The 25,605-nt window shown below is 41.7% G+C and overlaps 3 protein-coding genes across 3 annotated transcripts; all 3 read right to left on the reverse strand.

Moving 5' to 3' along the window:
- Positions 1-1,846: 1,846 nt before the first annotated feature.
- Positions 1,847-15,356, reverse strand: LOC136424642 (zonadhesin-like). The gene is made up of 21 exons (XM_066413266.1): positions 15,205-15,356; positions 14,887-15,008; positions 14,445-14,593; positions 13,912-14,052; positions 13,249-13,363; positions 12,733-12,846; positions 11,938-12,170; positions 11,400-11,534; positions 10,111-10,256; positions 9,089-9,253; positions 8,635-8,756; positions 8,012-8,211; positions 7,387-7,522; positions 6,927-7,066; positions 6,473-6,644; positions 5,743-5,859; positions 4,832-5,048; positions 4,272-4,378; positions 3,680-3,846; positions 2,481-2,603; positions 1,847-2,189 (listed from the first exon to the last, which is right to left on the reverse strand). The coding sequence occupies exons 1-21, from the start codon at positions 15,339-15,341 to the stop codon at positions 2,100-2,102; spliced, it is 3,048 nt and encodes a 1,015-aa protein (XP_066269363.1). The 5' UTR covers positions 15,342-15,356; the 3' UTR covers positions 1,847-2,099.
- Positions 15,357-15,702: 346 nt separating this feature from the next.
- On the reverse strand, positions 15,703-22,186 carry LOC136424084 (zonadhesin-like). Its single transcript, XM_066412507.1, has 11 exons — positions 22,045-22,186; positions 21,526-21,600; positions 20,986-21,089; positions 20,343-20,474; positions 19,719-19,786; positions 19,417-19,501; positions 18,786-18,916; positions 17,829-18,118; positions 17,155-17,354; positions 16,482-16,617; positions 15,703-16,001 (listed from the first exon to the last, which is right to left on the reverse strand). The coding sequence occupies exons 1-11, from the start codon at positions 22,115-22,117 to the stop codon at positions 15,718-15,720; spliced, it is 1,578 nt and encodes a 525-aa protein (XP_066268604.1). The 5' UTR covers positions 22,118-22,186; the 3' UTR covers positions 15,703-15,717.
- Positions 22,187-22,475: 289 nt separating this feature from the next.
- Positions 22,476-25,248, reverse strand: LOC136424643 (zonadhesin-like). The gene is made up of 5 exons (XM_066413267.1): positions 25,107-25,248; positions 24,415-24,535; positions 23,853-24,021; positions 23,042-23,241; positions 22,476-22,484 (listed from the first exon to the last, which is right to left on the reverse strand). The coding sequence occupies exons 1-5, from the start codon at positions 25,217-25,219 to the stop codon at positions 22,476-22,478; spliced, it is 612 nt and encodes a 203-aa protein (XP_066269364.1). The 5' UTR covers positions 25,220-25,248.
- Between the last annotated feature and the right edge of the window lie 357 nt (positions 25,249-25,605).

Raw genomic sequence — 25,605 nt, forward strand, 5'->3', positions numbered from 1 at the left:
AAAAGTTTAATCTGTTATGTAAGATGCATTCATTATTATGTTTCGCCAACGAAACATATTGTTTTTGTCAGGTTTCTTCTTCTTCTCCTTCTTCTTCTCCTTCTTCTTCTTCTTCTCCTTCTTCTCCTGTCAAACCTTCAAATCGCTTCTTGTCGGTCGTCCGTCGACCAAATTAGCTGAAATTTGGTATGCAGGTAGAGTACGTGTATACCCCCAGATCCTTTTAAAATTTTTGTGATATAAGTTTTTAAAATGATTTTATGGAGGTTTTTTGGTCATTTTCAGACAAAAGTCGCACATGATGGCCTCCAGTGTCGTGGTGTTGAAACCTGAGGACCTGAAATTTGGTTTAGTTGTGCATTGGATATTTACCCAAAGGACCCCATTATTTTTTTTGGCATACACTACTTCAAAATGATTTATTTTGCAATTTTTTTATGCAATTTTTGGTTATTTTCTGTCAGGGCCAGCAAGAACTAGGTCATGCTGTAACATAAGACTTCCCATGTCTGGGACTTAAAACCAAGCAGATGTCAGGGGTACCTCTACTAATGGTATTACAGAAAGTTATATGTACCTTATGTTACATGGTACCGATGTTATATTGGAGATGTAGGTACCTATAGGAAAGGTGACACCTGACAATTACTTATGCTAATGAGGACCTAATTCGCATAATGTATGCATAAAGTTGTATGTCCCTTACCGTTAATGCTGCGGATGTCATCTTTGAGATGTAGGTACCTTTAGGAAAGGCGAACACACCTGGCCATAAATTATGCTAATGAGGACCTAATTTGCATAATTGATGCATGAAGTTGTCTGTCCCTTACCGTAAAAGCTGCGGATGTCATCTTTGAGATGTAGGTACCTTTAGGAAAGGCGAACACACCGGGCCATAAATTATGCTAATGAGGACCACATTTGCATGATTTATGCGTAAACTTGTAATTCCCTTACCGGAAAAGCTGCAGATGTCAGATTTGACATGTACGTACCGTTAGCAAAGGTGATCACACCTGGCCATGAATTATGCTAATGAGGACCTCATTTGCATAATTCTTGCATTAACTTGTATTTCCCTTACCGTGGCAGCTGCGGATGGCATCCTTAAGATGTAGGTACCATTAGGAAAGGTGAATGCACCTGGCCAAAAATTATGCTAATGAGGACCTCACTTGCATAATTTATGCATCATGTTGTATTCCCCTTACTGTAAAAGCTGCGGATGTCATCTTGAACATGTAGGTACATGTAGGAAAGGTGAAAGCACCTGGACATAACTTATGGTCATGAGGACCTCATTTGCATAAATTATGCAGAAACTTGGATTTGCCCAGGAGTTATTTTGGGACAGCCCACTTCTTGCATGAGGAGTATGGGCGAAACATCCTGAATTTGCTCTTAAAGCAAATGACGGCCAGTCTAGTTCAACACTGTGTTATTAGTAATTACTCCTTTTATGAACTGTTGGCCATTTAGGAATAGGATTATCACAGAATTGAGAGATGTCCCTTTAGCCTCACAGTTGAGCTCATGGTTCCAGTGAGTTAGTAACTTGGACATCCCGGTTCAATCCTGGGTCAGGACATTCTAGTTGGGGCTACACTTGTCTTTCAAAAGGGACGTAAAATGGGTGTCCCCTGTTCGAGAAGGTGCATCAAACACGTTAAATGTGGAGGGCTAGCAACCCCTCCCTATAAAAATATACCCTACTACAAACACAGCCAAGAAACTTGCGTGCTGATCTATACGTGCCACTATGCACAACAAGGTTCTGAACTAATCACAGAATTGAGGTACAGGTCTGTCTGTGTCTTGTAATGAATGACCATGCACATACATGTAGATTACTACGCACAATGTGCATTTATTTGCAGTACCTCCTATAAATGCCATAAATGCTTATGTGTCTAAATTTCAATATCTTAAAAGCTATTGGCAACAGCAATGGTATGATCGATTGGTTAGAAGAATTGAGAATGCATGCAGAAAGGTGCAAACTTAATTGTATCAGAGCTAAGCATCAAAGCATAAGCTAAAGCAATGGGAGTTCCATATGTGTCAAGTTTTGCTTGGTCGTGTTCAGGGTCAGGACGCTAGTCCACGCAGTTGGGGTCGGTCTTCCAATGAGGTACAAAGGATGCCACAGAACCGCGGAGACGGCCATTCGGATCCTGGAAGTCATCCTAGAATATGCAAGAAACAAAAGTACAATAAAGTGGGAATCAAATTTATGTTTAGATTTGCTTGTAGCAACATGGAGGTAGCATTTTTTTTCGAAATTCAAGTCTAAATTTCTTGTCAAGCAAGATTATTTTTCTCGTCATGTGTAAGAAAAAAACTTCTAAGAAAATTTTGTTTAACTCATGGACAAAAGCTTTTCTTCAACACAGAAAGTTCTCTTGGTACTTTTCTTTTAAGAAACAAGGAAAAGAAGAAAAGGCATTTTTGGGAATTGCTAGAACAGTAATGTTTACCTCTTGGTTGAGTGTGTAGGTGCCACACAGTCCTGCGGTCCTGGCCATGTAAGACTCGGGTGCGGAGACGTACACACGGGTCAGGGAGTCCCACAGGACAGTGAAACCATTGTCCAGGAAGATCTGTTAAAGACAAGGGGATAGAAAATAAGAAGGGAAAGGGAGGCAACTCCTGTGATGTCTGGGTTCTGAGATAAGAAATTAAACAAGAAATTGAAGATCTTAAACCTAAGTGAAACATTTAGAGCTTTTGTGAATTTCATAATGCCGTAGCCCTGGCCTTAGTATAGGCTAGAAGAGTTGATGCTCTACAGGTCCCAAGCCACAAGGGTTTTCCAAATTAAGGTCATTGACCTCACCGGGAAGACCAGCTGTCTATGGACTATACCACACTACTCTCAGGAAGGGGGTGTCAGCCTAAAATACTGCTAGGGGGCCCAATAACCTCAATTACTACCCACATACCAAATTCATGCAATTCCTGGTCATGTCCTTGGTTCTGAAAGGTCTATCTGATCCTGTCCTTGGTACTAACAGACTATCTGGTCCTGACATTGGTACTAAAGGTTTATCTGGTCCTGTGCTTGGTACTGAATGTTTATCTAGTCCTGTTCTTGGTACTAAAGGTTTATCTAGTCCTGTCCTTGGTACTAAAAGGTGTATCTGATCCTGTCCTTGGTACTAACAGACTATCTGGTCCTGACCTTGGTACCAAAAGGTCTATCTGGTCCTGTCGTTGATACTTTAAGGTTTATCTGGTCCTCCCCTTCGTATTAAAGGTTTATCTTGTCCTGTTCTTGGTACTATAAGGCATATCTGGTCCTGTCCTTGGTACTAAAAGGTTTGTCTACTGTTCTTGGTACTATAAGGCATATCTGGTCCTGTCCTTGGTACTAAAAGGTATATCTGGTCCTGTCCTTGGTACTAACAGACTATCTGGTCCTGACCTTGGTACTAAAGGTTAATCTAGTCCTGTGCTTGGTACTAAAAGGTCTTTCTGGCCCTGTCCTTGGTACTTAAAGATCTATGTGGTCTTCCCCTTGGCATTGAAAGGTGTTTTTAATCCTGTCCTTGATACTAAAATGTTTATTTTGTGATGTTCTTGGTACCTCCTTGTACACGTCTACGTCTGAGGTGTGGGCAGTTTTTATATGTTACGTGGTTCACACTCAAACAAAACATTAGAAGTTGCGACTAACCCTCTGGAATTGTGAGTTGGTGATCTTCTCCATGTAGAAGCCGTTGCCGGTGTGTGGCAGGGTGATGGCTGCACCGTTCAGAGTCACGACGTAGTTTCGGCCCAGACGCAGCTCGTTCCCGTTCACGCGCACGGTAACACTCCTGGTGCAGGCCTCTTCCATGTCACCTAAAAAGGAAACACAATAATCATAAGAATTTCCTTCCAAAATATGAATACTTCACATCTGCCTCTATTTTGAAAGCTCCCTATAGCTCAACTGGTAGCAGCCACACAGTTGAGCTCCCTGTTGCAATTTGATGGTAACTGGGAGATGGTTTTAATCCTAGGAAGTCCTGAAAATGCAAATATTTGATGGGCATGCAGCAGCAATCTTATTGATCTAACAGATATTCACCAAGCTATCATTGGTTGAACAGCTATGTGTGATGGTCAGAATCGGTCTATGATTGTAACAAGCATCAAACCAACACTGTAACAGTTGTAGAGCCTCTATGGCTAGTGTGTTTGGAAACAATGCCATGGCTCAATATTCAAAATGTTCAATATAGAATCAAAAGTCAATTCTTTTCATCTTTGAGAATATGGCGTACCGAGGATCGCACATCCCATCTTGTTGTCTGTCGCCACACTGAAATCTTCTCCCAACTTCAGACTCTGCACCAGGGTGTAGGAACAGTTCCCACTGAAGCTGTAGTACCTGCCAAGACAACAGAAATTCAACTTGGCATTTGCCCCTTAACCTTCTTCCTGCTGCCTAACCCAGTAGACAAAAGGGAATTGGTATCCAAATGGGACTGAGAAATGTAGAAAGGATGAAAATTATGTTTCAAAGGTAGTCTCATAGCCTTTTTTTATGCCGTAGGGGTAGTGGGCTGTTATCTACTGTGTCTATGGCATGGTATTGAAAGGTGGAGCCCAAACCTCTCCTTCCGCCACCTTTTACCTCCCAAACCAAACTCCAGTACCTACTTCTACACCTGGGTGCACGTGGAGCGAAGAAAGTCGTGCAAAGTACCTTTTTGCTAAGTACACAATATCTAGCTGGAAATGCCAGGAATCGAACCCATAACCTCTCGATCTTGTGTCTGCTAGCCTAGCCACTAGGCCATTCGAAGCCGCAAACAAAATAAATTGGGCGTAAAACACTTACTTTCCGTCGAATGTCCTGTAGTGAGGGTCGCCCACAGAGTGGCAGGTGGCCTGGTCCAGGGACACGGTGTTCATGGACTCACTCAGGATGTCGTTAGGGGTGAGGAGGGGGGCGTCACTCTGGACTCCGTCAGGCAGGGGGAGGAAGATCTCCCCGTTAGGCTCGATCGGGTCGACCACGTGCACGACCTCGTCTCCAGCCTGGAAGGCACTGTTGTCTGTAGGTAAACAGATAGGGCAATGTTATGACGATGATGGTTCCTGTTATGCTACGGTCACATTTGCACCGGTGGTCCGTAGGTTGGAGCATCGTCCGGGCCCGGAAATCACAAATGTGTCCCGGTGGACTGTCGGATACCGAGGGTACCTCTCGGTGTTCTAACAATTAGTGTACGGTGTCTATTCGTTACGGGGTCCCAGATTGATTTTAACTTTGAGAGCTCAAGGGACCACGTAGGGGTCACGACCGAAAGTGCAAAAATACATCCCTTAAACTAGCCGGCGGGCTCCTTTTTTTCGAACGTGAGAAATTGACAAAAATGAGTCATAATTGCTAGGTGCAACCTGATCCTTATGTAGAGATCTATCCACATGTTTTCTGTCAGAGCTACATCCATAATCATAAATTATTCTGTCTTTTGATAACTCCTTTAGGTGACAAGTTGTTTTACTGGATATTGTCGTAATTAGATCGATAATTCAACCAATCAAAGAATAAGTAGTGATATTGATTGGCTAGGTGCACGTGGTCTATATGTTGAGATCTATCCAAATATTCTCTGTCAGAGCTACATATATATTTATCAGTTATTCTGTTTTTTTTATTAGGTTACAGTTTGTTCTACCGGATATTGTCGTAATTAGATCGCTTAAACAACCAATCAAAGAATAAGCAGTGATATTGAGACGTACCCATGTCACAGAAGCGCCACTCTCCAGTGTTGCCCTCCGCAGTTGTGTACCCGACATACCTGGCCGACAGCGGGTTAGGGTCCGTCCATTCCATGAAGGCGGGGCCCATGTAGGTCCCTGACAAAATGTGAATTGTAGTTTAAAGTCTTTCGCATCAGTGATTTTATTTATTCTTTACTATAAATTTAGGTATCTTGCAAAAGATATGAAAAATCTAAGGTTTGGGTTATCTTCTTTGCATGATTCATATTGAATAGAATCAGACGTTGGCAAACATCAGTTCAAGGTTTTGAACAAAACAATACTTTGAAACCACAGAAAACTGAGATCTATTCAACTCACATGTACATGTTGACACTCCCTACGACTGTCTGCAAACTGACATTTGTCTATTTGCTGGCAGATGATTTTATGTCTTTAAACATGACAGTAATAGTTTGGGCTTTCAAACATACAGTACATGGCTATGCTATTTTCTGTAAAGGAGAATGAATATAGGGATATTGTCACTGAATCTTGAAATTTTACCAACTTTGACCTTTAATTACTGTCACTTTAACCATTTACCCCATTCTTTCTGTGAGATGTGCCTATATATATCATTCTTTTAATAACTGCAGAAAGAGATAATGTGCAGACAAACAGATGGACAGACCATAAACAACACGGACGCGAAGGTGCTAACAACCATACTTATGGTACCCTGTCTTTAGAGGACATTAAGACGTACCAATAGCGATCCTTCCATTCTCGATGGAGACCCAGAACTTGCGGAAACTTCGCGCGGAGACCACGCCCCACTCGTCCAGAACCACCAGGTCCTCGCCGTCAGCCTTCCTCCGGATGGAGTTCCTCGAGTTGCCATGGCTACCGAGGACAATCTCGTAAACATCGTCCATGTCCTAGGTCAGGAGAGTAAGGCATTTTTCATTAGCAAGTCACATAGACGTTGTTCATTCAGGCCCTTGTAGTGCCTAGTGGCACATAAGGCAGCAAGTTTCCTCACTGTTTCTGTATTAGGGTATATTGTGAATAGAACACACGTTCCCAGAGTTATTGGCTCAGAAAGCTGAGGAAGGCTGGGAGAACCAATAATTCCGATGAGTCCATTTCCTAGTTGGGAACAATTTACTTCAAACTGTATTTTACCAACTCGGATGAATTATCCTGCTATAAGTACTGACCCTGTTGGCTGGTGAGAGAGACAGATGAGCGTCACCCCTGGCCTTGACCTCGAACGTGAAGGTGTTGGTGCTCAGCCGCCCCACATCCCAGCGGTACTGCTTAGTGGTCCCGGTAAACCTGCTCTTACACAGGGGCTCAACTGGAAGTGGGGAAAATACATTGTAGTTGTCCCACATCCATCTCAAAAAGGAGTCGTGAAGCTGGAGATCCCGTGTTTTAAGAGAGCCACTCCTCCAGTAGGTTATGACGAGAAAGAGCTTACCACACTTGTCAAAACGGGAAGGGGTCCATCCTGTTGTGACTCTTAAAATTGATAGTCATCTGGTATGTCAATCTTTCCACAAATGTGGTAAATCTCAATCAATCAATCAATAGATAAGTCTTTCTGAACGTGATACAACTGTTACTGCGGAAAATGGTAGTCAACTCAATACAGTAACATGTACAAGAGCAACATACGGTTGTAGCAGGCCAGTTCACCGTCCACAATAGCCCAGTGCTCGTCCTGTGCACAGGCCACCTCGACACACTGAACCTCATTCCCGGTGTGACACTTGCACATCCTATTGTCTCCTTCTCCCCATTCTTCAGCGAGCTAAACGTCAGAAATAACATTACATTTTCAGATTCATGGTCATCTTAAAAAATCCCCCTCCCCCCTATAGACCAATCCCAAAGCCCCCAAACCCACCTCTGGCAAAACATTCAAAATTATTGCAAAAGAAAAACATTTTAAAAAATACAAATATTTTCATGCTCTCTCCGACAAACTTTCTGGAATTCTTGGACAACACCAAACATATTTCAATGTTACGTGGTAGTTCTCTTTTCTCTTCTTATGTCAACTCTGAAATTATGCTCAACACAGAAAACTGCGTTATTACAACCAGACGCTTTTAGTTATAAGTTTCCCTCTTCTGTTTTCCTGTACGCATGGACTTACTACATTTCTTATTATCAAATTGTTTGATTGTGTTGTTAAGTATCTAATTTTTCGCGCTTTGCAACTATATTTTACTAGTCTAAGAGTCGGTCGAGTAACCAGAAACGCAACATTTCTTTTCCTTAAGGCCTTATTACTTACTGCATAATAGTTTCCGTTATGGACACAGCCGCACTGGTCCTTGGGAACGCAAGCGTCACCGCTCATGACGTAACCCTCGTCACACTCACACCCCTCCAGACACGGACTGTTACACCGCGCAGGCGCGTTCAAGTCCGTGCACATGGCGGGGCAGGCCGAGGTACAGGCGCTGTGGTGGCTGTTAGGTGGGCACATCAGTGCTGGAAAAGAGGGCACAGAACGGTCAGACATTCAGAACCTTCCCACGACTTTGCTACAGACCATTCTCTAGATTTTGGTGTGTCAAGTGATCAGCTTTTTTTCTTCATTGAACAAATACCTCTAAATCAATGCAATAGATTCAAACTGGTGCCTGCTGAAATAGCCTTTTGGCACCGGATTTGTATTGGTTACGGGGTTGGGTAGTAGGGAAATGGTTACGTAACTTTACCTGCACATGAGAAAATTCTATAACATTATTTTAGTGCTTTCAACAACGGGACTTTCATACATTTGAAATTTAAAAAAAAAATATGTAGTTGATGGCAGGTGAAAATTTAACAGATGATCTTTTTGCTAAGGGTCTATTTTGCATAATGCGAAAATGTCAATTCCTAGTTCTAACTATTGAGAAAAGATCTTACGACACGTATGCTCAGTTCTCCATCCTGCGATAGGGATGCCAGCTTGTGCGCATGCCTCAGCATAGGCCTCCAGGTTCTCACACATCAGGGCCTGGCTGCCGTCAAACATCAGCATGTCGTATCTACAGGGAAAATAGAACAGACAAGGTGTTTCTGATTACTTTAATGCTCGGCTTAAGTTGTAGTAATAGTCTGTATGTTAAAGACTTCTACCGTTAAGATCAGTAGTTGCTCTTCCGCCGATTTTGTTTTAGACTTTGAAAGAAAATAACTCGATAATGGGTTGATGGATTGACGATATTTTTGGTATGTTACCTTTCTCTCATTTGGTTATCTTAAGAACAGATTCTTCCTAACCCTTCTAACCCCCAGTGAATGTTTAAAGGATTATATTCTTGAGGTAAAATATAAAAATGAGTTGATAAGACCTCAGTTTTTTTGTAATGGGACTGACCGGCATGCATCAAAGTAGTTGGCTGGGTCCACGACAGAGAAGCAGGCGCCGAAGATGCCCCTGCCGTCCCTGAGCTGTCCACAGTTGGTCACACTCTCCACCTCCTGCACCAGCGCCTGGTTATCACTCATCGGGTCTTCCGGCAGCTCAGGGGCCAATGGGCAGCTACATGTAGGAGAAACATTTTCTTAGTTACCGCATCATCATGATTCTCTGTACCCATATGACGTCCCTTGTAATGTTTTCACTATAAGGACACTGTGATGGAAATTCAACATTTCGACCTGTTTTTAAATTTCTAGCTCATACATAGTAGTAGCCTTCTGACAATAGTCTAGGGAGGAAGATCATAAGCTTTTTTCCCTTCTATGGTTTTGTCCATGCACTTTATTTCAAACTATCTACAGAATATACAGCTTTTATATACATACATACGTAATTAAGTGTATCAAATCTTCCCATTTACGTTCTGCTTTTGTGCGTGACAAATTGTGTTCTATGGTTAGTACATTTTAGCTTTGAGTATCACGAGGTTATCGGTTTGATTCCTGTCTAGCCTTCGTGTCCTTGTGAGAGTCACTATACATGACTTTCCTTACTTAGTGGGTAGTTATATTCAGTGTTGGAGGTACATAAAGTGCACGTGATGGAAGGAGAATGATGGACACTGCCTTCCAATGCCAAAATCATTAAGACACTACCTTTGGCGTAAAAAAAACACGATGGGACCTTTTTCTTTTACCTTACCTCGATATACTGTAAATGCATTTCAGTTCGCGTAGTTTTTATTTCACGCTAAAGGGAAAATGTAGTGTTCCCGGTGGTTTTAAGTTCGCGGCAGTTCTATAGTCACATACTCCTATAGTATTGGTCCAAAATGTTTGCGTTGGTTTTAAATTCGCGGGAAATGTCGCCGCGATAACCGCAAACATAAAACCAACGCGAACATTTCTGCATTTACAGTATTACATGCTCTTCACAATGCTGTATGTCAATGATCATTATAATTGTGATTGACTCACCTAGGATCATCAGTGGTCCTCCAGCTCTCCCCAAACTCCACCACTCCTGTTGTGGCCATCCCGAGGGGCGAGACTCTGTCGTCATCTTGCTGGCCGTTAAAGTTGCCGCAGACGCCCCGAGTTTGGCCACTGAATATCGACGGGATCTGCAAGGATCAAAAGAAGCAGACATTACATGTATAATCACAATAATGTGGTATTTGCTCGTATATTAGTAAACCCTACATCATTAAAAGCCACTTGTACAGTGAATTGGCAGAACAGAGTTTACATACATCGATCTTCCAAATGCATGTACTTGTATGGACTTAGATTTGGACAGCTTAAACAAAAATTATTATGACATTTTAATTAACTTCATGAAAAATGGAGATATAGTTTTGAGTGTGTCTGTTTGTCTGTCTGTCTGTCTGTCTGTCTGTCTGTCGCGATAACCGCAAACATATTTTTATAAACTTTTGTAAACATTTGTAAACTTTTGTTAACTTTCGTAAACATTTGTTAACTTTTGTAAACTTTTGTAAACTTTGTAAACTTTTGTAAACTTTTGTAAACTTTTGTAAACTTTTGTAAACTTTGTAAACTTTTGTAAACATTTGTAAACTTTTGAAAACTTTTGTAATCTTTTGTAAACTCTTTTGTAAACTTTGTAAACTTTTGTAAATATTTGTAAACTTTGTAAACTTTTGTAAACTTTTGTAAACTTTTGTTAACTTTGTAAACTTTTGTAAACTTTTGTAAACTTTTGTAAACTTTGTAAACTTTTGTAAACTTTTGCAAACTTTTGTAAACTTTGTAAACTTTGTAAACTTTTGTAAACTTTTGTAAACATTTGTAAACTTTTGTAAACTTTTGTAAATTTGTGTAAACTTTTGTAAACTTTTGTAAACTTTGTAAACTTTTGTAAACTTTTGTAAACTTTTGTAAACATTTGTAAACTTTTAACTTTTGTAAACTTTGTAAACTTGTGTAAACTTTTGTAAACTTTTGTAAACTTTGTAAACTTTTGTAAACTTTTGTAAACTTGTGTAAACTTTTGTAAACTTTTGTAAACTTTGTAAACTTTTGCAAACTTTTGTAAACTTTTGTAAACATTTGTAAACTTTTGTAAACATTTGTAAACTTTTTTTGGTATTGGTCTTTGGATGCTTTGGCAGAGACACTAAATAAATCACAAGGAGAGTATCTACTGCAGCACAGAGTGAGTGAGCTTGGTACAAAATGTTCCTCTGCCCTGTTGTGACTTGACGAGTTATCATATGATTTGGATGTGTATGTCTGTACTTTACCTTGACGTCCACCAGGGCGTTGCCGTTGTAGATGACCTTGAGGCAGAAGTCCGTGTAGAGAACCACGTTGTTGCCGCTCAGCTTGACCACAGCTCGTCCCAGGCACACGGGGAGGGTGCGCTGGATACCGTCAACCTAGTGACGGTCAAGGTTTGAAAAATGTTAGAGAAAAAGATTCGTGGAAAGCAGCATCAGAGGGTATTCCAGGCCTTCCAAAAAGACACTTTCTCAAGTCGATATAAAACGAATTTTACTTGAGGTTTTAGTCAACTTGAGTATTGTATTAAAAGAATTGAAAGTATCATAAGAACAAAATCATAAAAGCAAAGACAAAACGAAACAGCACAAACATAAAGAAAAACGTATCAAACCGCCCACAGAAATGTTTACTTATTAGTATGTGATATAATCCAACACAACAGAATAGCTCTTCAACGGTCTAGTGGTTCCATTTTGACTTCATATATAAAAAAAAGAAGCATGTATCGCACGTGCACTGACAATATGAGGTTTATTCATCTTATACACCTTGACCTACCTTGACCTTCTTGCCCTTCTCCAGAGAAACCTTGTGCCCGTACACCTCCACGTCCACCCTGCTGACGAAGGACACCCTGTTGTTGTGGCGGTGCTCATTCTTGGCCGACACGCGGAAGTGCGTTCCCGCGGTGCTCTCCGCCAGCACGTAGGTACAAATGCCCATGAAGTCCGTCCTTCTCCCGTCGAACGAGATGTAGTGGGGGTCACCCCACGCTCGGCACTCTCCCACTCCTGTGGAGGAACGTTTGAGAAGTTTAGTACGTCTGTGGAAACTTTCTCTGAACAGGCTCAGACGAATTCGTTTGTGCTCAGACCCAGTTGAGTTCGCTTAGATTAAGTCAGACAGTCCTCGTATCAGGTACAGAATAGACAGTTTCTATTCATAATTTTTATGGAGCTGTCTGTCTGGTCAACTGTTATTACCCGGGTAAATCAAGGCAAATTTTCATTATGATCTGGTTTGTTGGTTCCTCTTTTGGTATTTTTCAAAAAGATTCTTTAAAAAGTTACTTACCAATGAAATCATAAAAAAATCATCATCAGGTCTTTTAGATCGGTTGACGACATTTTACGTTTGCCAAAGAAGTACATTTTTCTTGTAAACTCGGAAGAGACTCGTTAACAAACTTCAGACCACGAAATATTTCATGTACTTATGTGCTCAAACATTATTTATCTATCTATAGGAACGACAAACTTACATTCGCCGGGAATGGCTAGTGCCCTCCTGAATTGTGTACAGTTTGTTACAATGGGTATACATAAATGTATGTTGATACTGCAGTGTTCATACCTTCAGTAGGACAGAGTGGCTCGTCCATACAGAGGTCGTGCATGGCCACCTCCAGTGGGTCAGTCATCAGTGCCGCGTCATCGGCACTCGGCACGTGCACAATGTCTGTGGGAGCTGTGGAAAATACGTATATTCTAAATCATTTCAAATAGTACGCATTGCGTTTAATGCTTTAAAACATTTTATGATAACATATTAATCATACTTCCAAATCCTCTATTTGAAGCTGGATGATAGTATATATCAATTCACCCATCATGAGGGGAGTGAAGAATTGTTTTTGGATTGTCAATGTTTCTCTGTGTGTATTTAATTTTCGTTTGATTCCCATGGTCAGTATACACAATTTCATTGACAATGTAGTGTTGCGATACATATTCAGTGCTGATATCTTGCCTGTTTGACTGGAGAGCTTAATTGATAATTGCAAAGCAATACGTGTAAGGGTTGCATGTATTGTGCAGACTAAGAATTTAGAATACGTCTCTTATATAATTTGAAAATAAAACAACTGACCGTTGAGTTGGCAGATGTAGTGCTGCTGTGCTGTACAGCTCAAGTCGTTCCAGTCATAACCGTACACCTTCCTGAGTTCAGCACAGTCCTCGTCACCTGCACTGTTCGGCTCTCTCTGAGCAACAAAACATGATATACATTTAAAACGTTCAATAGCAAAGGTTAAGATAACAGATTAGCTTCTACACCTTTTAGGAAATGTGACCAGAGACTTATGCTAGAACGGTGTTTGTACTACAGAACTTCAATGGGTAGTATTAAAAGGGAATCAGGACGACTCAACCCTTTACCAACTCGGACCAGCCAACTAGGCCGAACACATTGGTCTACTTGTCCCCACACAGATAATCAACTCAGCCAGAGTCAGGGTATTGTTGGGCCCACTTGGTCTGATTAGCCATATGGACCGAGTTGGTAAAGACCGAATTCGAAGCGTCCGACATCCTTGCGAAAGAACGGTGCGTCGCTGCAGTAAGCTTGGCTGCCTTTTTAGCTTGCAGAAATGGCTAGACCGCCACCAAATGGGACAAAATAGCTATTAGAACGTTAAAGTGAATGTTTTCACCTTTTTCTCTATATATATATGCTGAGATACCTCCAGTTTCTATTGTGAATGGTGTCAAAATAATTTCTGTCTTCAAGTTGTTTCTATGATGTTCTTACCGAGTGCCACACGTTGAAGTCTCCCAAAGCAGCTCCATCAGGCCACACCCACGTTCCCTCCGCCTGTAGATCATTCAGGCCGAACCAATGGGATTCATCCACGGTGTCCCGGATGTGGGATACCAAGTAGTTATGGGTAAACTGAAACGAGGCAACAGCGCAACGATTGGTGAATACCATATTTTGACGAGAGGAGAGGACTCACCGAATCTTCCACCAATCCTCAGCTTTTCTTCAGGATCAAAAATATACTTGAGGATTCGATTGCTCACAACTCGTGTCCCTCTAGATCCTGACGTGAAACAACAGGTCAAAGGTAATGGAAAGTCGGTATCGGCGCCCGTCCCGTACAATGAAAGTTGATGAGCCATGGTGGAGACGGTTACGAGCAATTCAGAGCAATGTGGTTCTCAGTTATCTTGAAGAGGACCAGAGGTCTGGTCGAAAATTTGTTCAGTCTACCCTTGTTGTATTGGAAAAAAGTTACATCTTCCTCCATAGTGTTAAAAACATGGATGAACTTTGATGCTAACCTGATCCTGGATGACAGCCAGAGTGGCCCCCTGATCCAGACAGTTCTTCTCGGCATCATGGTACGCCATCTTGTTGGCGGAGAACATGTAGCACTGTCCGTTGAACTCGTGATAACCATCCGGGCACTTGCGTGCATCAAGTGCTGCACCTGATTTTGAGGAAGAAATGACATATTCATTACAGAAATCTATGAAATCTATGTTTTTATATTTAAAAAAAAGTTTTTTGACAAAATATCACATTAAGATAAGCCCAACGTCTATCTGAATAACTTAAATCAATATAATCATCTATTATTTATGGTCAGTCATTTATTTGCCTGGCATCCAGACGTCCGCTTTTCAACGGGTCAAAGTTGATTGGAAGTCGGTATCGGCCCCTGTCCCTTTTTGAATGAAGGTTACGTTGGTAGGCCACGGTGTAAAAGTGTTTTCTACCCACCAACAGTGATCTCACAGATGTAGTTGATAGTGTCCGTGCACTGCTGATCATTCCACGTGTCCCCGATGATCTCTGTACAATCTTCGTCCCCGTGGTTGTTGGGTTCTCCTGCTCCCCAATATCTGGACGAAATAGTGAACAGTGCCAGAACTTAATTTTTTTGCGACACCTCAGGGGCGAACCAAATGGTTATAAGAACTTGTGATCGATTTCATTTTTTGCTAATCCTGGTAAAACAGAAGATGTAATCAGGGCTACAATGTATATTGAGGCAAGAATACCATCAGGTGGTGAAAATATTGAATGGATTTCACTCACGTCACCATCACGGGGCTGCCGTCGCTCCATTCCCAAGATCCCTCCTTGCCGTTGTCATGGAAACCGATCCAGTACAATCCAGCAGGCTTCTGGGCAAGGACCCAAGTCTGAGAACACAGAAAATCGTCATTCCACATGTCACAATTTCATAATTCTAATATAATCAAGAAAGAATACGAGTGCATTTTCGTTCCTATCCTTGTGGTTTCTGAAGAACCGAAATTAACAGTTCCATTTGTAAATGATCCTTACACAAGAACCATAGAAGATAGTTGAACGATTGTATCAGACCATCGAGACATCATGGAGAAAGTTAACGTTGAAGATCATTCAAAAAATTAAACCTTGGGGTCATTTTGAATAACGTACTGGTCGTTAAGAGGTACTAGCTCCGTCAAACAAACCAACAGAAAACAACATACCTCCCTGTAAATTAGTAGCCACCTCCATTGACCTCATGGCCTGGGCTGTCCGTCATGTCTGATTAACGACTACATCTACCACCTCTGAACTCTACTTCGTACCACTCCAGCAAGTATGGCCTTTCCAATGACACCATGTTCCCATTGACTTCCTGACAATGTATTCAAATAGCAAAGACTCTGTAAACGAAGTCAAGTATGAAGAGACATGTCTTACCCATTCCTCCTGTGAGTTGATGCTGGCGAGATCGCCTCCCCTCTGCAGACAGTCTTGCTGTGCGTCGTGCCAGGTGGACGATTCCACCACGTACTTATAGCAGGAGCCAGCATGGGTCAGCCAGCCATCAGGACACTTCGTCATGGGCTCCGGTAACACTGCGATTCAGCAGAACAACACTCAAGGTCAATGACAACATTAATCCTATGATCTTATAGGTCTTTTGATGGCTTGAAATTATCTGTAGACTTAAGTAATCAGCGGCGTTGCTATACTCTTTCCATGGGCTCAAGAAGACACACACACTTCACAATTTGCCCAACATCCAGACGTGTTTGTCTGTTTTCCAACGGGTCAAAGTTGATTGGAAGTTGGTATCGACCCCCATCCCGACAAGGTTGTGACGGGGACCGGACGTGAGCTGTACACTGCTGAATACCAGTCAACCATTTGTACCAGGAACCCCAGAAGCAAGACACTGCGATACTGCAATATTTGTTGTCATTTCTTCCGCTTTGTAACATTCAATGTGCCTCTAAGTTAATCATCATTTGCCAATACGCGTTGTTTGTGAGATCATTGAAGATGTTACCATAAGATGATGGGAGAAGATAGTAAATAAGATTATTTGGACCTACGTGCATGACATCCCAGTCTGCCGTCCTTGACGTACCAGGCTGACCCGGGAGCACACTCCACCACGGCGCACTGGATCTCGTTATTCTCCCCACAGATACACCGCCGGTTACCCTCCTCTCCCCATTCTTCCCCAAGCTACGAGGGCGAGTCAAAAAGAAGTATCATCAGTGTCACAGCAGGTTCAATTGTCGAATGAAAGCTCTTCTGTGTTGGTAGGATCCATAGATTTAAAAAAATTGTTTCAATAGAAAGGAAAGGCAGTGCAGTGAATCAGACATCTGATATAGTCGGTGGGATCGACTGAAAATTTATGGTGTTTTCTTTGTGTTGGAACAAAGCTCAAATTGTACAACTTCGTATTCATTTGTGCATTTTGGACGAAATGAGTAGCACAAATGTAAAGGTAACCTCTTCTTGAGACTTTAATATCTCAATTTGTTAAAGTTTAGGTAACTTATATGTACTTAGCGAAGGTCCGTCGGGGAGATCCTTGTAGTAACAGTTTTATGGAAAAAAATTTATAGGAACATCTTTAATGAGGGCAAACTTGTCTTTAGCTTTTCAAGCTTAAGTGTGAGTCAGACGCATTGGAAAAAGAGATTTTTGGTTTGCCTATATTCTGTGTAAAGTTGGTTTGTCTATTTGAAACCGTAACACTGAGATAAAACGCACCTGGTAGTAGTTTCCATATATGGTACAGCCGCATTGCTCCATGGGAACGCAGTCCTCTCCGCTCAACACGAATCCTTCGTCGCACTCGCAGCCTTCCACGCATGCGTGCGGACAGAGGCGAGGGGCGTCCATGTTGGAGCACGTGGCGGGGCAGGCGGAGGAGCAAGGTGTGTAGTGGCTGTTCACCGGGCACAACAACGCTGGCATGGCGGGAACAGGACAGAAATGTTAACATTAACTTAAGTTTGATCCTTAATGGTAATAATAATGATAATATTGATAATATCATGTATTGTTGATCCTTACTTTAGGTTATACTGTTAAGGTCCGGTCATATTCGTTGTACAATTTTTGTTTGTCTTAGGATTTTTTGTACGACGTATTCGCGACTGTCCCATGAACGCATCGTACTAATTTTGCGTCGTAAGGTTGTCGTACGGCGAGATTGACTACGTATCAAGCCCCGTGTTCTCGAGAGACTAGGTCACTCCGTGAACAAGACGTACAGAAGAAAATTATTGTAACTGTATCAAGCCCTAAAGCGCTGCATAAATTGTGAAATTGGAGGGAGATTCACGAGGCAAAATTTGCAAGTTAGTTGTTGTTTATTTGCTTGTTTGTATGTATGTTTGTTTGTTTTTTTGTTTGTTATACAAAATATGTAGCAGTCTTACGACAGAACGACTCGTTCCTCCAGGTGGCCACCATGATGCCGTTCTCCGCGCATGCGTCGGCGTAGGCCTGCAGGTTCTGACACAGCATGTCCCTCTCGCCGTCGAACGCGGCCATGTCGTACACGCACGAGTCGAAGAACCCAGTCGGCTCAACAGTTCGCGCGCACCGCCCGAAGCTGCCGGCCGTGTCGGTCAGTCTGCCGCAGTTGGTCACGCTCTCCACTTCCTGCAGCAGGGCCTGGTCAGCTTGGGCCAGGTCAAACTCTGCTGCAACTTCGTCTGGAAGGCAGCTATCAGAAAACAAATGGCAATGCCATATTATTTATGAAAAAAAGATTGCATAATGACGTTTAACTGTGTATTGTTTTTTGCAATTCTTAATAAAGAAAGAATAATAACAACGATGTACGTAAGTATGGGTGAATGATCAAGACAACGACATCACTTGTTACTGAGATAAACCCATAGATATAAAACACTAAACTGCATAAATCTATAATCAAGGAAGCTATTATGCCAAGACGCATATTAGCACTTTATGAATATCTTATACTTTTTTTACAAAACAGTTTCATACAACGAGATATGATATAGTGACCGAAAATAGAAGTTGAAAATTATCACGTGTAAAATTATCTAACTCCAGTTCAAACCACCAGTTACATGTTATCATGGAAGCTCATCAGAGCACTCACAAAACCGAGACAGTGGGCGTTATAAACTTCCTGGCACGTTTGACCAATTGCTGACGTCACGTATCCGTAAAGACACGTGTCAATAAAGTCACGTGTCTGTAACTCTCGCGAGTTTACATTCGGAACTGATTGGTCATTATTGATCTTGAAGAAGGCGACAGTGGCCTTTGAAAATTTGATCCGTGAATATCTAAGTGTTGGAAGAAAGCTTAGCATTGTACTTCCCCAATTACATGTATTAAAGAAAAAGATGATTACTTACTAAGGGTCGTCTTCTGTGACCCAGCTCTCGGCGAACTCCCGAGTGTTGGCGGTCAGGCTGCCGTCCTTCTTGATCCTGTCGTTGTCTCTCTCACCGTTAAAGTCGCCACACAAGCCGCTCACCTGGCTCATCTTTAAGTTCAAGTTCAGAATCAGATTACGATCAATATTATGTCAAACATTTGCAGTGTTGCTAGTAATCCTTTGCTGTACGTCTTGTATCATTGTAATCAAATGGTCTAGATATTTTCCCGACACAAACATTTTTGATCATTATAAAAGGTAATGCTCTATATCCAATGCAACTGTATATATCACATTCTATAAGACTGTTAGCTCAATTTTACACGACACATTCGTCATCATCTGTCCTTAGTAACTTCAGTCTTAACGCAGCGCAGAGACAGAATTGCACTTCACATCTGTGGTACAGTATAATTTTTTTTTCGTGGCTAAACCGTGAAAGACCCACCTACGGATACCGTACATATCTCGTCATTTTGTTGTTTAACTCTTTTTATGACACATCCACAGCTTGTAAACCTTAAGTCTTACAACGAACGTAACGTTATACTTACAAGGCTAAGGGTAAAGTGACAGTGGTAGAGAATGGGAGCGGGCATAGCACTTACCATGGCGTTGCGGAGACCCACGTCGACCTTCTTGTCTCCGTCATACTTGACCTCCAAACAGAAGTTCGTCTGCAGAACTGTCCATCTATAGTATTGACATGACATAATTTCTAATATGTAGTAAACATGGCATGCTTTTATGATAGTCTATTGATGAGACCGCATTTTGGTGAGAGGAAATGGGAGCCCCGTCAGACAACTTGGATGGCTCCCAGGCTATTGTCGTATACCTATCGTGCAAATGTCGTAAACGTATCGTGCAAACGCCGTAAACCTAACGTGCAACTGTTGCCAGACCCTACCTGCCACTCTTCTTGATGGTGACGCCCTCCGGCAGACACACAGGGGCATGTCTCCTCACACCGTCAACCTGAAAATATCACTCCGCAGTAAGGCACAAAATAGTCCAAAGTAGTGGGATGTACTCCCACAAGATATACAATCATACAGATGTCAGATTTTGAATTAGAGCTAGCTAGATTTAGACTACATATATTTGCATACAATACTAGGTGAAAGAATCCTACATCATGTTTAGATCTAGATGGCTTTGTAAAATTCTGTTTCATGTAGCAAGACAACGTCAACATGTGTGACATTTTGTGCTTTGGAAATTACTTTATGAGCAAGTTTGTTTTTCTTTTTTTCCAAATCTGTAATGCACAATTTTGTAAAAGGACATCAGAAATTCGATACAAACAAGGGGGTGTATACAACAGGCCAGAGCCTGGTCTGAGCACATAGACATGTAGGTACGAAGCAAGATTACGGAAACAAACTCTCTTAAACAATAAACGTTTTGCTCACGTCAATTAAGACTAGCATAATTATCTTGCTTTATTTACATGTACGATTTATCTGTTTTCTTAAGATATCACAAAGAAACAAAAACGCTCTATATCATATATGCAAACAGTGACACTTACATAGATTTTGTGCCCCTTCTCCAGTGTGATGCGATGACCGTAAACATCGACATAGACTTTCTCCACGAACGTCACTCTGTTGTTGTTGCCGCGGTGCTCGTTCTTAGCCGCCACGTGGAACGCCGACGGGCCCTGAAACAAAGTGTGCATTACTTTTTAGCATCATGTTATTGATATTTCGTAATGATTCGCATGGAGATCTAGAGACAATGTTGCCAGGAAGTCGTCAAAATTATTACTTGAAAGTATAGCATACAGTCGACGTTTCGATGAATGTCATCTTCTTCAGCGCATTGATGACAGGTTCACAATACACTATACTGCAGCTAGGTGTCGCTGATAACAATGCGGTACCTAACGTACAGCGTTATTTCATACATAGACATTGCTAATTATAAGCAACAATATAATGGCCGCGTTGTTAGCAGTGACACCTAGCTGCAGCGCAAAATATTGCACTGATGAAGGTGACAGACGGCCATCGAAACGCAGGCTGTATGTTAATCCTTGGTTGTGAAAATAAAGAAATTTGTTATTTGATCATTCACAAACCTGACGAAATTATTCACGAATTACTTGAAAATGTTAAAAGAGATATGAAATAGTCTTAATCTTCTAAAATAACCCTTATTTTCGGCCTTACCTGCGTGTACTGTGCAAGTGTATAGGTGCAGGCACCCATGAAGTTGAACCTCAAGTTGTCGAAGGTGGTGTAGTGAGGATCACCCCAAGCCTTACACGTGCCCTCTGAAGTCAATGATTCAAAAGAAACTATTGAAAATGCTTTACCATTCTTATCAACCTGAAATTTAACATTTACAATCTTGGTAATACTACATGATACGGATTTGATTGATGTGAATTCTTTGATCATCTGATGGCATCTTAATAAATAGCTATAACAAATGATCGATAGTTTTTTGTAATATTAAAAAGAGAAGCCTGTTCCAAGGTCTGCAGGTTGGGTTTCTTCGGCACTGTAAGCTTCTATCCCCGCCTATCTAATTAAACACATGTACACCCCGATGACTTCTGTCTGCCTGAATCAGATAACATTTTTACGGGCCTTCCTCGAGGGAACTGAACCAAAACTTCCTCGGGCAATGTTGGCCTTGACGCCGAAGAGCGGGCCTGTGTTGATTAGGCCCTTGTAACAGTCTGGATTCTACGAGTGGATACATACCGCTGCGTGGACAGGCAAAGTCACACTGGGCCTCTTGGGCGGCCACAGGACTGTCCTCCATCACGGGGGTGACATCTAACAAAATTGAGAATAAAAACATCAAGCAAACTTATTTATATGGATGAAAATTTATTGCACACAAAAAATGTCTTTCACCTGACAACGCTTCAAGATTAATTGACATTTCGATTGACCTTTATCAGGGCAATGCTAAATGTTCCTGCTTCACACTGCAGCTGGGCGTTGCTGTTATAGTAGGGAGGATGCTGTCCCAAACGTAACTGCGATTGTATCCCCCCGGCCCCCTCTTGTCACAGTTCATGACTGGGGTAGATTTCTCATCGTCGGCAGGTGAAAACATTTAGATGTGTGCAAAGAATCTTCAGTTGTTGATTTACGAACCAGACGCAATTCGACATAACCACATGGGGAATGTGAAAACTACTTTTGTTATGTTAAACACAAATTTCACGGATAGAATATATTGAAATGAAATAAAATGATAACACGAAAGCCCACCTGGCTGACAAGACCAGTGTCCATTCTTCAGACTCCATGTCTGACCCTCCGGACATGCGATCTTCGCACACATCACTTCATCCCCTACCAAACATGTACACTCCTCGTCTCCCAACACGAACTTTTCATCCAGCTGAAATTATCATGAGTCACAGTTAATATCAATACTATTTAGATTCAATGAAATATGGCATCAAACTTGTATTGACACTAGAACAATGTCCAATCCCGGACATGATCGTGTATAGAAACCTCAAAGTTTTCATACAGATACAGAACTAAATTGTTCTCGAATTTACCGTTTATCATCATTTTCCAGATACCATGTCAACACAAGTTTCGAAAAAAGTGTTTAAAAAGGACAATTATAATGTATCCGGGTAGATATTACAGTCTGGCGGAATAGCCAATTATGCCGGTAGATATCTGAATCAGAGTCTCTTTCGGAAGACATCACAATCGGGATGATAGGAATGTGTTAGGTTGGTCTTCCACTTGTACTTCACAATTTCAGAGACAGCCATTGACCTACAGTGACATGACTTTAAACAGTTCTGTCTTTTAAGCACATTTTGGCCCAAATATCAACCAATTATCTTATATGATATCAAAGGTAGAGCTTTTCATTCAGCAGATTGCAATCTCTACCATGACAAAAAGATAATAGTAACTTTATTGCAAGTTCATGCCCGAAGGCTAATTGCAGACAAACAAGCAAATGGAAATACATGGGAATCGATATAGTTATCTAGTCCACAGTGAAAGTTCTATGTTAACTAAAGTTGACTATGGTTGGGTTTGACTTCTCTTTTGAAGGCAGTGGAAAATGAAGTGACCCACGTTTTGTATCGTAAGTGGGTTGGTTGATTTTAGTAGTAAGAGTGATTTTTGTAAGTTAGTCAAATGGTGAAAGCTAGGGGAATTAACGGAAGCTGTTTTATATAATTCGTTTCTTTCGGCGTCATATAGAAAATTGGCAAATAGATAAAGAAGATACCTTGTAGTAACTGCCTTCCCGGACACAGCCGCATTCACTCATGGGCACACAGCGGTCACCACTTAACAGGTAGCCGAGCTCGCACTTACAACCTTCTACGCATGCGCCCCTGCAGGTCTCGGGAGCCATCGGCTCTGCGCATGTGCGTGGACACGGAGACATGCAGGGCGAGTACTCGCTGTTCGGCGGACACGTCAGCGCTGGGAAATGGACAGATTTGATCAGAATGTTCTCTCCAAGAAGAGATGACATTCACCATTCTCTGCTGAATGTCATTAGAATAGAGCTTCGTCAGTCACGTATTTAACCTATCCGTAGGCTTGTTGGATTTGAGGTTAGCTAGCTCAGTATTGAAGAACAGCTGTGGAATGTTTATCGTTTTCAAGATGAAGCCCCAATAGGTTTAACGCCCCCTCCAATGGATAAAAATCAAAGGCAAGCATAACAAGATATCGAAAACTTCCGTGAAACATTGATAAATCTTTTTGCGAATTTCCTGTTTTATTCATTACTACGAATTTCTCCATAATGTTGTCTATGTATTTTGCACTAGCCCCCATAAGACAACAGACATGCATGTAGCAGTATATGGGAGACAGGAAGTAAGATAATTTTTGATAACCTATTCTGGGACCTTTCTGGGACATTAGACCTAACTTCCTTTCTGAGACGTGTCTGAGACGTGCCCAGCATGCGAAAATAGGTGTACACAAAAACATAGACACCAAAAGCTATACCTCCCGTTACACGCGCACGGAGGTAATAATATCGATGAAGTTTGTGAGCAAGTCCATTAGTGCTTCATACTCACGACAGAGTTTGTCTCTTCGCCAGTTTGGTGGCTCAAGTCCGGCAGCTGCGCATGCGTCAGCGTAGGCCTGCAGGTTCTGACAGAGGTTCGTCTGGTCTCCACTGTGCGCAGCGAGGTCGTACACGCATGCGCCGAAATATTCCTCTGGGTTAACCACCTTGATGCAGTCCTAAAAATCGTAAAACATTTTGTCAGCTGCTAGATCCTCCTTCCATGTATATACGTTTCTTTTTGTATTCCATATCATAGAATGATTTTGTTGTTTGAGAAATATAAAGACCAGACGCTAGGAATAGAGTCCACTTTAAATAAATCCCCATTTGTAACTTCTAGTCGTTAGGGTTATAGCATATTGTAGAAGATTTAGTAAGAACAAATAATGGATGAAATCAAGTCAAAATATTACAGGAAGCTGTTGTTTTCTTTTTGATACTTGATTCATAACATTTACTATGTATGCAATTATCAATAAACTGCTTCCCTGATCTGCTAACAGACTTACTGACAGATGATTTATATATCATATATTCTTCGTGAGCAACCTGCAAGACTAGAAACCCACCCGGAAGGCGCCAGACAGGTCGGTCAGCTGTCCACAGAACTGCACGTCTTCGTACTGCTGGACTAGAGCCGGGTCAGTCTGGGTCAGGTCAAAGGTCTCCTCAGGGGTGATGGCTGGGCAGCTAGGAGACAGAAAAACATTGTTTACAGAAAATACTACTTTAAGAGGTCAATCTTCCAATTCAGCGGGACCAACTTTGATTGGATCCGGTCCAAGCCAACTTTCCCATCCTACCAGTCACACCATCTCACGCCACACATCCTGTCATTAATACAATATTCAAATAACAATGGAAACACACCAAGACAAACAAACAAACACACAGACCGGAAACAATACCTACGTTTTCACGAAGGTAATATTAGTCCATACCGCTTCACTGCTGAGCACTAATCACTTGTGGGAAAGAGTATGGGAGTTGAGCAGAAAGCGTTACCAGTAGACTAGCCCATGGTGCAGTGCTATGCGCAACTCTGTTGTCCGATTGCTAAGGAAATAAAAATGGGCGCCATACTATACACCATATGGTGTGGAAAGCTAAGGACTTAAACCATTGAAAGATGGTGAGTATTTTGCAACGCCTCAGGGGCTAGCCTAATGGAGTACCATATGATGCTGGTTTTGCAAAAATTCTAGGAATTCTATAGGTATCTTTTTGTTTAGTGTGACGTGAGATATTTCCGGATCCTTACCTGACGTCATCCGGAGAGACCCAGCTGTTTCCGAATTCCAGGGAATTCCGCGCGACACTTCCGTCCGGCATTTTATTGTCGTCATCCTTGTTTCCGTTGTAGTCACCGCACATCCCGTCAACCTAATGTGTGTAGAATATGAAAGGATCTTAGATAAAACAAATGTTTTAAAAATCATGCACGGCATTATTTAAACATTCACCTTGAACGACGAAAATGTCAATCTACAAGGTCGTTCAAGATTTCAAGTACGCATGCGCAAGGTCAAAGGTATAGACCCTGACTTGTGAACAGTTGTCGTATTGCCCATTGTCTCGATTAGCAAAATGATGTCCAGACGTGTTCTGTTTATGTCTCAGTGGCTTTCACCTTTGACATATTACCCACAATATATGTCGTTGTGCATGCGTACTCGGAGTCGGGCCTTAAGTAGTGGCTACAAAAATGGAACTTGAAAACTGAAGATTGTGATGTTGCGAGATTTAAAATAGACGACAGA

This window comes from Branchiostoma lanceolatum, chromosome 18, assembly GCF_035083965.1.
Source record: "Branchiostoma lanceolatum isolate klBraLanc5 chromosome 18, klBraLanc5.hap2, whole genome shotgun sequence".
Taxonomy (NCBI): domain Eukaryota; kingdom Metazoa; phylum Chordata; class Leptocardii; order Amphioxiformes; family Branchiostomatidae; genus Branchiostoma; species Branchiostoma lanceolatum.

Excerpts from the sequence above, each read along its gene's own strand:
- LOC136424642 (XM_066413266.1), bottom strand. The coding sequence starts at position 15,341 with ATGTGGAATGACGATTTTCTGTGTTCTCAGACTTGGGTCCTTGCCCAG. Across the intron at positions 6,645-6,926 it reads CTCTCTCACCAGCCAACAGG|GACATGGACGATGTTTACGA; the intron begins GTCAGTACTTAT and ends CTCCTGACCTAG. Across the intron at positions 2,190-2,480 it reads CCTACACACTCAACCAAGAG|GATGACTTCCAGGATCCGAA; the intron begins GTAAACATTACT and ends TGCATATTCTAG.
- LOC136424084 (XM_066412507.1), bottom strand. The coding sequence starts at position 22,117 with ATGTGTGCGAAGATCGCATGTCCGGAGGGTCAGACATGGAGTCTGAAG. Across the intron at positions 21,090-21,525 it reads CTTTGCCTGTCCACGCAGCG|AGGGCACGTGTAAGGCTTGG; the intron begins GTATGTATCCAC and ends CATTGACTTCAG. Across the intron at positions 19,787-20,342 it reads AGAAGGGGCACAAAATCTAT|GTTGACGGTGTGAGGAGACA; the intron begins GTAAGTGTCACT and ends TGATATTTTCAG.
- LOC136424643 (XM_066413267.1), bottom strand. The coding sequence starts at position 25,219 with ATGTGCGGTGACTACAACGGAAACAAGGATGACGACAATAAAATGCCG. Across the intron at positions 24,536-25,106 it reads GTCTCTCCGGATGACGTCAG|CTGCCCAGCCATCACCCCTG; the intron begins GTAAGGATCCGG and ends TCTGTCTCCTAG. Across the intron at positions 24,022-24,414 it reads ACCTGTCTGGCGCCTTCCGG|GACTGCATCAAGGTGGTTAA; the intron begins GTGGGTTTCTAG and ends TACGATTTTTAG.